The sequence below is a fragment of the Rousettus aegyptiacus genome, unplaced genomic scaffold (assembly GCF_014176215.1).
Source record: "Rousettus aegyptiacus isolate mRouAeg1 unplaced genomic scaffold, mRouAeg1.p scaffold_m13_p_3, whole genome shotgun sequence".
Classification (NCBI taxonomy): domain Eukaryota; kingdom Metazoa; phylum Chordata; class Mammalia; order Chiroptera; family Pteropodidae; genus Rousettus; species Rousettus aegyptiacus.
In genome coordinates this window covers 6,901,686-6,915,528 of record NW_023416306.1, presented here as the reverse complement: position 1 = coordinate 6,915,528, position 13,843 = coordinate 6,901,686, and the positions used below count along the sequence as shown (strand labels likewise).

At 48.6% G+C, this 13,843-nt stretch overlaps 1 protein-coding gene across 9 annotated transcripts in view; it reads left to right on the top strand.

Annotated features, from left to right (window-relative positions):
• The window catches only part of RALGPS1 (Ral GEF with PH domain and SH3 binding motif 1), a 240,160-nt gene that overhangs the window by 32,831 nt on the left and 193,486 nt on the right, over window positions 1–13,843 (top strand). For all 9 annotated transcript variants that reach the window (XM_016131698.2, XM_036218304.1, XM_016131695.2 and 6 more), the window contains exons 2-3: window positions 435–556; window positions 3,640–3,747. In XM_016131698.2, the coding sequence (XP_015987184.1) occupies window positions 500–556; window positions 3,640–3,747 (165 nt within the window). In that variant the 5' untranslated portion in view covers window positions 435–499. The remainder of the gene's footprint in view (window positions 1–434; window positions 557–3,639; window positions 3,748–13,843) is intronic.

Below are 13,843 nucleotides of genomic sequence, written 5' to 3'. Positions count from 1 at the left end.
CTGTCGCTCGTCTTCTTCACCTGCCTTCGTTTTATAACAAAGGTCACAAACCCTAGTGCCTGCAGGGCCAGGCATGTTGCCCAAGTGGCCATACAGGCCAGGTGGGCGGCCGCCTCTCAGCCCAGCCGATGGTTGTCATGCGAGAATGTGGGCCCGGCACTGCCAGGTCCTTCTGTTGTCCAGAAGAGTCAGAGATCCAGAATTCTCTGTGAAACCTTTCCAGTTTTACACATCGGCGGTTAATTTAAAAAACGTTAACGTCTGTACAAGCCCAACAAACTACGTCCGTGGGCCACGTTCAGCCCAGAGGCCCCGGCGTGTAACCCTTCCTCAGAGACCTGCTCTGGGGCCCTCTGCTCCTGTCTGCGCGGCCGTCCCCTGGGGCGGGAGCGAGGCGTGCGGAAGGAGCCTGAACGAGCCCCTTTGCCTTGCAGGACTTGTGCAGACGGGTTATGCCACCGTCGGAGGCTGCCCTGAAGCTCCCTGTGGCCCGGAGACTATGTACAAGAGGAATGGTCTGATGGCTAGCGTGTCGGTCACCTCCGCCACTCCACAGGTACGGAGGTTTCAGGGGCGGGGCCGGGGGGGAGGGGGCTCCTTGCCGCCGACCCCGGCCCCAGCTGGGCCGCAGACGCCAAGGCTGCAGGGCCCATGAATACCCCCATTCTTCGTGCTCTCGAGGCCCCTGGCCGTGCCAGGAGTGAAATCTGGGAGGCAGTCAGCCTCGAGGATCAGAGTGTTTTCTGAAGTTGTTCAAAGAAAAGCAAATCCCTGCCCAGTCCAGCTGTAGTAAGCGCCACATTCCATTTCGGTGGCAAGAAGAGAGCAGACGTTTCCCAAGAAAAGCCACCGCTGGTGGTAAATAAGTCCCCCACTCCGGAATGAAGTCAGACAGGAGGGGTTCCAGCTGGCCCTGGGCTCCTGTTTCCCTTGCCTCAGTAGGAAACGGCCGGAGGACTGGTGGTCTGAGTGGCCGGGGGCCAGGGCGCCTGCCCGGGGGGCTCGGGAGTTTGCTTTTCCGAGGTCGGTAACGAACAGAGGCATGCAGGGGTGGGTGTCCCCTGAGGCCCGGGGATGCCACCGCGTCCAGTGCGTGACGCCTGGCTCCTGTGACGGCCGGGCAGCGGTCAGCGTTCTTTGCTCACGAGGCCCACGTGGTCGAGCTGGGTGTTTGAAATGATCCTGTGTAATCAGCTAGAAGTTCACAGGAACTAATTCATTTCTTATAAACCTTTCAAAACATTCCTTCTTTTGATCTCTGGTTCTGAGAGCAGACTTGCGGCTACCTTTTAACATTCCCTGATGGCACCAGTATAGGTTTAAATAAAGTTACTGCATCATCACCACGGCCGCCACCACCACCTAATATATTTGAGGCCATTTTTGATTCAATAAGGCCCCTTTATGAGTATATTTGGAGCAGATGGAGTGGATGTTATAGGAAAATTATAAAACCTGAAATCCCAGGAGTGGACTCTGGTAACTAGATGGAGCAAACTGTCTCTGTTTATGGTGTGCATTCCATCTAGATTAAAATGTGTTTCCTGTCTAGTTTCTCTGTGTGCATATACACACATGTGCACGCACACACGCGTATACTGTGTACGTGTGCACATACGTGTATGTATACATTTACGTGTGTGTGTATCCACAACATGGTAGGTACTTGGTCAATATTCGTTGAATGAATGAATGAATGAATACACATATAATCGAAGTGCTCAGTAAAGTTTGGTGGCCGAATGACGTGCTTACGTGCACACACCGCCCTAATTAGCGCTTGCCGTACACCAGACACACTCGCATTTTCCACAGGCATTAATTACCTCACTTAGTCCTCACAGTAACCTCATCAGGTGTGGGCCGTTGTCTCACCCCCAGTTCATAGGCGAGGAAACCGAGGCAGGGAGAGGCGAATCACCTGCCTTCAAATCACACGGCTGGACAGCAGTGGGTGGGGACTCAAAGCCGGGTTTCTGTGGCCCCAGCCGGTGCTCCTGACCCCGGCGACGACGTCTGCCCTGCCGCCCGGTTCGGCCTGCTCCCTGGAAGGCGGCTGTGGAAGTGCAGAGGGGTCTGCGTGTGAGACCGAGGGGTAGAGCAGTCCGCCGGCTCCAGAGGCGTTCAGGGTCGACCTTCATTACTTTTCAAAAGTTTAACACAGGTTCTCCTCGGGGGAGCCGGCCCCATCGGCCGTGCAGCTTTTATAATGGCCACGCTGAGCCCCCCCAGGCCCCTGGAATCAGCGTCTCCGGTGGAGGGTCTGTGTGTGTGTGTGTGGGGGGGGCTGCCAGTCGCTGTGTGAGCGTCACTGTGTATAGCCCACCCCGCATCCCCGCGGAGGGGGTCCCAGTGGTGCCGTTTCACAGATGTTAACAGACTCAGGAGAGCGCAGGGACTCGCCTGCGGTCAGGGAGCGGCCGGCGTGGAGCTGGCCTTGCAGCCAGGCCTCTCGGACCGAGAGCCGCCGTGGTGTGCTGCTTATCAGGGTCATCCGAGAGCTTTTGGTAGACTCGTTTGTAAAACCTTTCGATGACACAGGCCTGTTGGAATCTACAGGTTTAAGTGTCTGCTCCTCCTTTCAACCTCACATTTTCAGTTGTCGACTGTGGGTTTCCCTCACTGGCCTAGTTTACCATAAGACTGCAAAGTTTTTCCAGATATCCCCATTTCGGAAAGAGTAAAATAAAGGGGAATTAATAAAAGCATATTCTCTAAATCACAGTCCAAGATGTTGAGCTTAATGGAAACCACAAAATCCCTCTTCATGAACTGAGACAAATAAAACCATTTATGAATGCGGCACGGTTTTGGGGTGGTAAATGTGATTGGTTCCCCAAAGTAGAATTTGATGGAATTAAATTGAAGAAAAGGTACGTTCAGGATTCTGAGATCCCCTCACTGTTGTGTTTCATGGAACCGGTTGCATTCGGGGGGCTTACACTTGCCCTTTTGTGGGGGACCCTTTCTGGGGGGCTCACAGTGTTCTCTGTGACGAGGGGCTCTCCTAAATATAACTCACGCCCAGTGCCCGGCTGGCTACCTCTCACCTCATCAGCTAGCAGGCTTTGAAGTTCAAGTGGCCCGCATGTGAAATGGGCTTTGAGAGCCGGTTTCACGTTTTGTGAAATCATTTCCTGCAGTGACTTCAAGGAAAAACAAAAAAACAAAAACGTAAAACCAGGTAATGTTTGAAAGACGTGACAGAACAGGTGGTCTCCTCAGGCCGCCTGAGATGCGAAGGCCTGTCCTCTCTGAGGGAGGGGTGGGCTGCGTTTTTGACCCCACCGCCGCCCAGCCAGCCGGGGGCAGTTGGGCTGCGGTGACTGAGGTTATGCGTCCCGGGATCAGAGAGAGACAAGCCCAGGTTCGCTTTCTGGCTCTTCGGTTTCCTCTGGAAGAAGCGTCGCTGCTGCTCCCTGAGCTGCAGGACGGGAACGGTGAGAGCGTGTGCTCAGAGAGTCGCCGCGAGGATTCAGCGCGATGACCGGAATGCGCAAAGCACCGCGCGGCAGGAGCTCCCTGCCCGGCCACGGCGCTGCCGCTCTCGCCGCCTCGGTGCCGAGGCGTGGGCGTCCGTGGCTCGGAGTCCCCGGGACAGACGCTCAGGCGGCACCCTCTCCCCCCCGTCCTCCGCAGGGCAGCAGCAGCTCCGACTCTCTGGAGGGCCAGAGCTGCGACTATGCCAGCAAGAGCTACGACGCTGTGGTCTTCGACGTCTTGAAAGTGACTCCTGAGGAGTTTGCTGTGAGTAACAGATCTGGCGTGGGTGCTGGGCCTGCAGCTGGGTGTCGGGCTGGGGAGTCACTGCCCTGGGTGTCGGGCGGGGAAGTCACTGCCCTGGGTGTTGGGCGGGGGAGTCACTGGTCTGGGCTTTTTGCTCAGGTTGGAAGCAACCCATATGCTCAACGACGGGGGATTGTTGAATAAAATATTCTTTACGAAATACTTTGCAGGATTATTTCAGTCTAGAAATGAGCCACCTTGGGAGGCACACACAATCTATCTAAATAGCAAGTGAGAGGAGCAGCTTACAGCACAATTTATAGAGAATGATGCCATTTTTAAAAAACATGTACAATGCGCACATATTTATAATTGCATAAGAAAAGGGCTAGGTTGGATGTTCACGTACTCATAAATATCTGGATAGATAGAGCCACACATGGTTTACTGTAGTTTCTGGCTACAGGATTCTAGGTAATTGGAATTTAATTTTTCTTCTTTTTACTTATCTGTACTTTCTACATTTTTACAGTGACCATTTTCTACAATGATAGATGGTATTATTTGGGGAATGATAATGGGACATTTTTAAAAACTGTTTTCATCTCAAACAGCGAGTTGCTGCTGGTCTGTCCGGGCGTCCGCTCCTTGGCAGAGGGGTCGGCGGAGGGGCAGGGCCTGCTCCCCGTCGGGCCCCGCCTTGGGTCCCTCCTTCTGTGGTGTGAGGGCGGAGGGAGCACGGTGGCCCCTGGGATGACCCATCCCGACTGTGGGCGCTGTCCCGGGGCCGCGTTGCTCCTCAGAGCCACGGACTGTCCCCCGTGAACCCCGTGCCCACTTCTTTTCCGTCCCCACTGCTGTAGCAGGCTTCGTGCCCCCCGGGGTGCCGTGGGAGCTGACTGGGCCCCATCTCATTGCCCTGTCGCTGACCCCCGTGTGTGCTTTGTGCCAGGCCACGTGGAGCCGGGCACGGGCGTCTCTTCCTTCAGTATGTCCGAGGGACCCTTTCAGAACCCGAGGAGGGCCCTAGTGGCTCCCTCTTCCTGCGGTCAGACCCGGAGTTGCTCCCAGGCCTCCGGCGCCCGCTGCAGCCTGGCCGGGCCTCGGCGCCTGCGCCGCTGTAGCCGTCTCTCCTCCCCAGACTGACCGGCGTCCCCGGCCCCAGGGCCCTGTGCTTTTCTTCCTCAGTGCCCATGGCTCTTCGCCAGGTCTCACTTGTTCCAATGTCAGTCTTCGGAGAGGCCTTTCACGGGCCGAAGCGGCGTCTCTCCATCTCCCTCTGCCCTTATCTCGCTGTCTTCTCCGTGACTTGTCACCACCCAGCATCACAGTGTTTAGTGATGTTTTCGTGGTATATCTTTTCCACTGGAATATAAACTCCTGACGGACAGGAGCGTAGATGCGACTTTGCCCCAGTGCCCAGACTAATGCCTCGCTCGTCGCAGGTGCTCAGTCAGTGCACGTCGCCTGAAAGAATTCGGTTCTCAGAACAACCCGATGAGGCAGATCATTAGCTCCTGACTTTCTGATCAGTGAAGGAAGGATCTAAGGGATTGGTTTTTGTGCCTGCATCAGGCGCGGGCAGAGCCAGGTCTGAAGCCTTCGTCCGTCCGCTCCCGCCTGCCGAGCTGGGTGCCGACGCCTGGGGCAGCTCCCGCTGGTGCCTTCTGCTCAGTGTCCCGCATGTGTCACCTGGTTGGCGTCTCACGACAGCCGTACAGAGTAGGTATCCTCGCTCTTCCCAGTGTACCGACGAGCGAGCCAGAGCTTAGAGAGGAAAGTCACCTCCTCACACAGCAAGCGGCACCCCGTAGCTGGGGTTTAAAACCAGGGCTGTTTGACATTCCAGGCCAGTGGCATCCAACGGACCTATAGTCCAAGCCACACGTGCAATTTAAAATCTTCTAGCAGCCACATTAAGAAAAAGCAAAATTACTTTAAAAATATATTTTATTTAACTTAGTGTATTTAAAATTTTGTCATTTTAACAAGTAAGCAATATAAAATTATTGAAATATTTTGTATTCTTTTTTCAAAGTAAGTTTTCAAAACTCAATGTGTATTTTAAACTTAGAGTGCTGGTGACATTTCAAACGCTCAGTAGCCGCATGTGGCTAGGGACCGCCATATTGGGCAGTGCAAGGTGAGTCTGTACTCAGCCACAAAGTCGTGTGGCCTCTCCTTTAGGACAGGGGTCCCTAGCCTCCAGCCCATGGACTGGTACCGGTCCGTGGCCTTCAGGAACCGAGCCGCACAGCAGGAGGTGAGCGGTGGGTGGGTGGGCGAGCGAAGCTTCCTCTCTTTGTGGCTGCTCCCCAGCACCAGCATCACGACCCGAGCTCCTCCTAAGATCACCAGGCGTTAGATTCTCATAGGAGCACCAGCCTCTGGTGCCGTAAAGGTCGGGGACCGTTGCTTTAGAAGACTTCATGGACTTTGCTGGCTGATGGCTGAGCTTCTTTCTCTATTCTATTTGCTCTTGTTCGCATCATGAAAGGAATGAAGCAACAGTGAGGTTTGCAGACCCCTTTACAGTTAGTTGCTCCCCGTGTGGAATGACAGAGGGTTAGGCTGCACCCGGAACAACATTGCCCAGCAGGAATCCTCGGTGAGACGCTGGACCCAGGTTTCTGGTCTCAGCCCCAGAGTGTGGCTTGGCCTGCCGCGGGCCACTTTCCGGAGGCCGGGCAGACAGTAGGGGGGCTGGTGAATGCTTTGAGGGTTCGGTGCTAAATCCCCGGCTGCCCCTGCCAGAGTCAGTGCATCTTTAGCTCCAAGTCCCCTCAAGCCTTTGGTCTCTGGGGAAGCACTGGAGTTGCCAGGTGTTGGAGTTAAACCAGACCCCCTGGTATTTTAGTTTTCTGTCTAATAATATGAAAAAAAAGAAAAAGCCAGACACAAAAGTCCATTAAAAATCATTTAAGTGAGTCTAGGAAGATTGCGGGAGCGGCTTAGTTTTTAATTCTCTCTTAATCCCCGCATAAAAACATCCAGAGACAACTAGACAGCAGACTCTGAAACACATTAACAATATTTATAATAAGACTAGATGCCAAGTTGTCCCTATCAAACCAAAAATACAAGTGTCTGGGGTTACGCCACCATCGACAAGACCTGCAAAGTGTCAGCCTCTGCATAGGAGAAGGCAGAAGTAAGTATCGGGGCATTCGACAGGCTCTAGAATTGGAGAGATGCAAAATTTCCTACAGGAATTCACTGGAAAGTTTGGCAGGTCAGTGTGGGAATAGCGACTGAAATTGAGAGAGAGTTTGACCACTCACATAATGGATGGGTGGAAGAGATCCGTGGACTAGCCACTATAATCTCTTGACACCAGCCACCCAGGGCTCGCTTCCAGGACAAGCCTCCATGCCAAAGAGAAGTTCAGAATGGGAGTGGAAGCAGAGTGATCAGGATAGGCGAAATTATGGTTAAGGAATAAGGAGAGAGAGAGAGCGACAGAGACAGAGAGAGAGACAGAGAGAGAGAGAGAGAGAGAGAGAGAGAGAGAGAGAGAGACAGGCAGACAGACAGAGAGACAGAGACAGAGAGAGAGAGAGAGAGAGAGAGAGACAGGCAGACAGACAGAGAGACAGAGACAGAGACAGACACAGAGTCAGAGACAGAGTCAGAGACAGAAATATCTCAAAAAGCAACTGGGTGACAACAACCGGAAGGAGAGCCATGTGGAGTTAGGAGAGATACCCTGAACCATAATTTCCTCTAGAAAGTTCAGGCAAACTAATTTCACATAAAAATAAGCAAGGGGAAATTATCGATGTCAGATCTTTCAGTTATTATAAGAAAAAATGAGTAAGGAGAGACTCCCTATAGATAATGAAAGTGTGCTAGAAAGACATGCCACAAAACGAAAACTGTAACTCTATTTCAAGATAAGAGACATTAAGACCACACCGTTAGGCATAAACAGCATAAATCTGAAATGGAAAAATTTCAGAAATGAGGCGACAGGACTTAGGAAAGATGCGAAAATAAAAAAAATGACTTAGAAACGAAAGTTGAATTAGAAGAAACAAGAATCGCTAAATGTAACAGAAAATGCCTTTAGGGTGGAAACTTTTTAAAATCAAAAAAAGTGGCAAATACTGATGACGGGCAAAGAAAATCCAACATATAGATAATAGAAATTCCTGAAAGAGCAGACCAAAATGGCAAGGGAATTGAATAGATACTTGAACACACACACACACACACACACACACACACACACACACACAGATTGAAAGGGCACAGCACGAAGCTCACAGTGTCCACCCAGAGAGGTCAATGCCATCGACATAGACTTGGTAAACTACTGGATGTTCAAGGAAAAGAAAATCCTTTAGGCATCTAAGCAAAATAGCAAATGACTCGTAAGAGAAATAGATCTCCATGGATCTTTTTGATGAAACACTTTTTGCCAAAAGAAAGAATAACAAGTCAAGGAAAGAAAGAAATTTGAGCCAAAGATTTTATAGTCAGCAAAACTGATTTTAAGTATAAAGGGCACAGATAAACTATCGTGAACATGCAAGGCCTCAGAGAATAGTATTCAGGTGAGCCCTTCCTGAGGAATCTAGAGAGAGCAAACTTCGGACAATGAAAATTGTTAGAGAAACATCACTGTAAAGACTGGTGGAGAGCAGTAGACATTCAGTTACAGGATAATTAACACTAAATAAGGATTAAGAGGGAGAAAGCACAGTATGTAATGGCCTCATGCTCATTAATAGACATAATGTGACCGTTACAGTATAAAGTGTGAAAATGGAGGAGAGTGGAGAGAGCATCTATACAATTGCACAGCTTTTCTCAGTAATTACAGTGATAGTGGTAGCATTGGTGTGGTTATTCTGAGGCTGTTGTGTATAATGTAGGATAAAGTAAATGGATAGTTATGGGATACTGTAACCCTTTATACTTTGTGTCCTTGAGACCAGGACTTTTGAGACGGAAGAAATATCAAAAGGAGATACAGACGTGATACAGAAGAGGTCAAGTAAGTAGGTTAGGAAAAAAAAGTGTTCCGAACTTGGTTTCGAAGGATCAGTATGAATTCCAGGTTGTGGTCTTGATTTTCCACTGAAGGAAAGGAAACCTAGGCCTCCTGGAGAACTGGTCGACTCCAACTCCAGGATTGGAAGTGTTCAAGATAAGCCTGAGGTAGCTTTCCAGGGCCAGTGAGGAGGCTCTCAGGGACTCTAGGGCCATGTCAGAAGGACTCAGGAGCCAGCCCCAGGAGGCTCCCCCGCCCAATGAAGGGACAGTTTGTGCTTCAAAAGGATAATAATTGCAATTGATTGAAACCCATCAAACAATAGGTTATCTTTGGATGATGCTAGGGAACCAATTTATTATCTTAAAAACTGAAAACTATAATGATAGAATCCAGTATTTGTCCTGCCTTTTACTTTTGATCTGTACTACATAATACATAACCAAATAGTAGATGAGGGCCAGTTTCTCTCTATTAAATTCTTTCAGTTATTAAATGGGAAAGAAATGATGTCATTGGAATTATCATCTTATAACCCCAGTGCATATGTAGAGATAAGCATTGAACATCAGTAGCCACTAACATCACAAAAGGAGAGGCGCGTACCTCCTGATGAAGCAGCGTGACACCACTTCCCGTCCTGCCAGGGGGTCGGACCTGCGACCCAGCACGGCTCCGGTTCCAGCTGCCGACTTGCAGGAAGTACCAAGGCCACGGGAACACGTCCATCTGAATCCATGGGTGTGAGGCCCTGTGTAGGTCAGATGGCCTGGACTCTTAGCAGATACATTACAGGGAAGATAAAGGGATTAGAAGAAACTTAAGAAATATGCATCAAATTAAAAAGAAACAGGCAAGATGACATTGGTATACACACTTAGGTGATAAAATAATAAGGAAACTTGAAGAAAATCACGATAGTGGTTACTTTCTACAGGAGGGAAGGACTTGTGATTGGGACAAGGGACATGGAGGAGCTCCTAGGTGACTTTTTAAAAAAATTGTGGTAAACTACATGCAACATAAAATTTACCATCTTTACCATTTTAAGATCAGTGGTGGTAAGTACATTCACATTATTGAGCAACGAATCTCTAGAACTGTATTCACCTTGTAACCCAAAAACTCTGTGCCCATTAAACAACTCTCATGGCCCCTGCCCTCAGCCACCATTCACCTTTCTGTCCTGTGAATTTAACTAATCTAGACACCTCACATAAGTGGAATCATACAGTATTTGTCTTTTTATGACTTTATTTTACTTCGTATATGTCTTTGAGGTTCGTCTATCTTGTGGCAGGTGTCTGAATTTCCCTTCTTCTTAAGGCTAAATAATACTCCATTGTGTGTACATAGCACATTTTTTTGTCTGTTCATCTGTCAACTGGGGTGGCTATTTCTGGACCTGGGTAGTGGTTAAAAGTGTTCCTTTTATCATAAGTCGTCAGACCATGCATTTGTTTAATGTGGTTTTCTGTAAATGTGTGTTACTTTGTATTAAAAAGGGTTAAAATTATTTAAAAGGTCTTCATTCCCCGCCCCCCCCAGGGGTGCTGTACAGGTAGATCTCAGTCCTTTTACCTCCCAATGTCTGAAAGCAGAGCACAAAGCAACACTGGAACTTGTCTTATCATCAATAGATATGGACATCCTTCCCGGTCAATATGTATAGATCTAATACTCTATTTTTAATAGCCGTATAATATTCAGGAGTCTGGGTATACTGTGATTTTTTTTTTAACAAGTCCCTTCTGATGGCCTTTTAGGTTCCAGATTTTTGCTACTCAAAATAATGGCACGGTAAACATTTATATGTATACTTGTATCTAAATGTAGATTTCTATATAAAATCTCTTTATATACTATATAAAGTGCTTTTCTTTCTATAGGTATAGGGATTATTGTGTCAACAATATGCTCATTTCACTTTTTTAGGAGATAGTATCTAAATGCAATGCATGATCCTGGATCAAGAAAAAAAATTGCTGTAAAAACTGTATTGAGATGATTATCAAATTTTGATTGCGGATTACATGTTAAATAGTACTGTTGTACTAATGATAAAATTTCCTGCAAGTAATCAGTTTGACGTTATTTAGAGGATGGTCTCGTTCTTGGGAAATTACATGTTGAAAGATTTAGGAGTGAAGAGTCAGAATATCTGCATTTTACTCTCAAATGGTTTGAAAAAATATGTAATTATAATTCTATATATAGAGAGAAGGCAGATGAGGCAAAAGGTTAATAGGTGAAAGGTTGTAAGGGTCGTCATATTCTGGCAACACTTTTCTAAGCTCGACATTTAAAAAAAAGAAAAAGCTGAACACTTTGCGAATTACTGTCAGATTGCTTTCCAAAAGAACATAGCAGTTCATAGTCCCATCAGTTGTGATGGCACTGAAAGATGGCAAGGGATATCTGCCTGTTTAATTTGCATTTCCTTGACTACGAGTCTAAAATTGCCAGACACATGCTTCCTGTGGCTCTGGGACTAGAAGCAGAATATATCTTTGGAGCTGATTACTTTTGGTTCTGTGAGCCCCGGGTAAGCACTGGTGGGGTGATCTAAATGCAGATTGAAAGAGCTCTTCTGTCACAAGATATGCCACTGATTTGCCAGCAGCTTTTTTTGTTGTTAGTTTATTTGGGGGCTGGGGGAGCCTTATACTAAGCTGTAGCTGAGAAGAGAAGATTTAATCAGTTGCTGTTAGAGCAGAGACACACACTATATTCAACATATGCAAAACCGTTTCTTTTTTCTTTGGGCTAAGTAGCTTTTGCTTATCCACAGAATACCACCTTTTTCTTTAGGGCCACACGTGAAGTGGCTGTCCATATAGGTCTCTCCACTCTGAAAGATTCATATTAGGTGGCACATTGAGATGAGCCATTTCCCTAAAAAGCCTGGAATTTTAGGGGACCCTGGACTAGGAAGTAGATGGCAGAAGGGGTTACGATTAAGGAAAGCATTGCCAAGTGACTAGCTTGATTGGACGTCCTGCGTTAAGGCTTTATTCCCAGAAGTAAAGAGAGGCCATTAAGATGCTTGTTAATGAGTGTCCTTACCAATCCGGGCACGTGCTCCCCACTGAGCAGGTTTGCTACTTGGAAACAGGAGTCCAATTGTCTCATGTTCCTGACAAGGCCGTGCCACACTCCTAGGAGATGGCCTTTCTCTCCAGGAAGCCAGGGCTTCTCCCTGAGGGGGTCAAGAGCTGGCCATGCCTGAAGGGGGACAGGACCTGGCCTCGCCCCTCAGTTCCCGCCCCTATCCACACCCTCTCTCTTTGGTAAAACTGCCTGCCTTGAGGGCTCAGACATCTGGGAAGGATTGCTTGCAGGCAACCTGTTCCACACGTGTTTGGCTTTGTCATGAAGTAACAAAATTCATAATTGGACGATTTTGCCTATATGTTGGTATATTCTTGCTCTGGACCCTACATCTTTTTTTTCGTCAGAGTTGAGAGGATAGAAATAGGAGAGATTATTCTAAAGATCCTCAGATTGTGTGTTTGGGACCAGCCAGTCTGTTTTAAATCTGGTGACCTCTGTTGTTCTTGTTTGTTTTGAATAGAACTCCTAAACACATTTCTGATTTATAGTCTGAGCAGGAACCAGGATATTCAAAACTTGGACCATCCAAAAAAATACGAAACGTAAAGTCTCTATTTTAATAGATCGTTTAGAGATTCAGTAGCAAACCCGAGAACCGACGGCGGGTGGAAAGGAAGTTTTCTCATTTTCACATTAGCAGACTTTTGGTTTCTTTCCTAAATGACATTGCAAACATCCTGCCGGCTCTCCTGCATAGGGAGTTAACTTCAACTGCGGGAGAGATTTCCAAGGCCCTCTGAGCGCTCAGCTCAAATCTCCTGTTTTTACAAGGCCTTTCTGTTCCCCAGGATGGCAGAATTAATCCAAATGTCAGGAGTACCTGGCCAGCAATCGCCCTGGGTCTGGCAGGAGAAACAGCAGTCTGTTTGCACTGCCTGGGCCAGACACGCAGGCCTGTGGGCCTCGGGGCTTGGTACTCACCCGACACCCAGCTTAGGAGGGCCAGGATGCTCGCAGGCTGATGTCTGCTGCCCCCTTGCCCCTGGTGGGCACACCTCGAGGTGGAGGCGCCCATGTCCCTGGGGCGTCTTCCTTCCTGGTGCCATCTGCTGTCCCTCTGCCGAGCCTCCACTGATGGCAGCATCTGTGCCCCTGAAGAGCACTAGTCCCTTGGAGGGGACAACGAGGTTCCCCGCCGAAGCCACCTGCTTATTTCCCCCTTCCATTCAGCCCTGGGGAGGGTGTGCCACAGTCGGTGTGCTGTGCTCCTCAGGAGCCCAGTGATCTTGGGCTGCTTTTAAATCGTGCCAACAGGTGTCCGTAATTCTGCACCGAAGCCCTGGATTGTGGTCGACACACACTGTGTGTTGCCATTTTTCTCCAGTGCATTCTTGACATGAAGCTTTTTTTTATGCCAGTATTTGCCAACTCAATATAACAGCCTCCTTTAAGTATTTTCTAGAGCAACTTTAATGCACGGATGTTAAATCCCTTATTTCCTAGCTCATGTATTGGTCAAGAACCATAAGTTCACACGCCAGTTAATAAGCCCATCTATGTGATTCCCCTTTTGCATATATATACACGTACACACACGTACACATCCATATATACATACAAATATATAAAATCTTTGTGAAAACTCAAGATGAGAGGTACAGAATGCCCGGCACCTGAAAGGTGCTCCATGTGTGTATCTGTGTGAGTGTGTGTGTGAGTGTGTGTGTGTGTGCGTATATATACACACAGATCCTCCCTACACCTTCTGCACCTCTCGAATTTTCACTAAGATCCTATAAGATAGAGGTTATTGTCACTGTTTTCTAGACGTGACATCTGAGACTAGGAGAGGTTGTCGGGTGTCAGAACATTGCTGTTAAGCGACAGCGTCCAGACACACGGCCAGGCCCCGCTGACCCCAGCGCCCACATTTGTTCAGTGGCGCCACACCATCCCGGGCGGCCTGTGCTCAGAGGAAAGGGCGTTTTCTTGTAGGAAGCGCCCGAAGGCCCTCCGCTCTCCTCTCCCTGGCCTGTCACAGAGGCGTCTGTTCACGGACACCTGGCA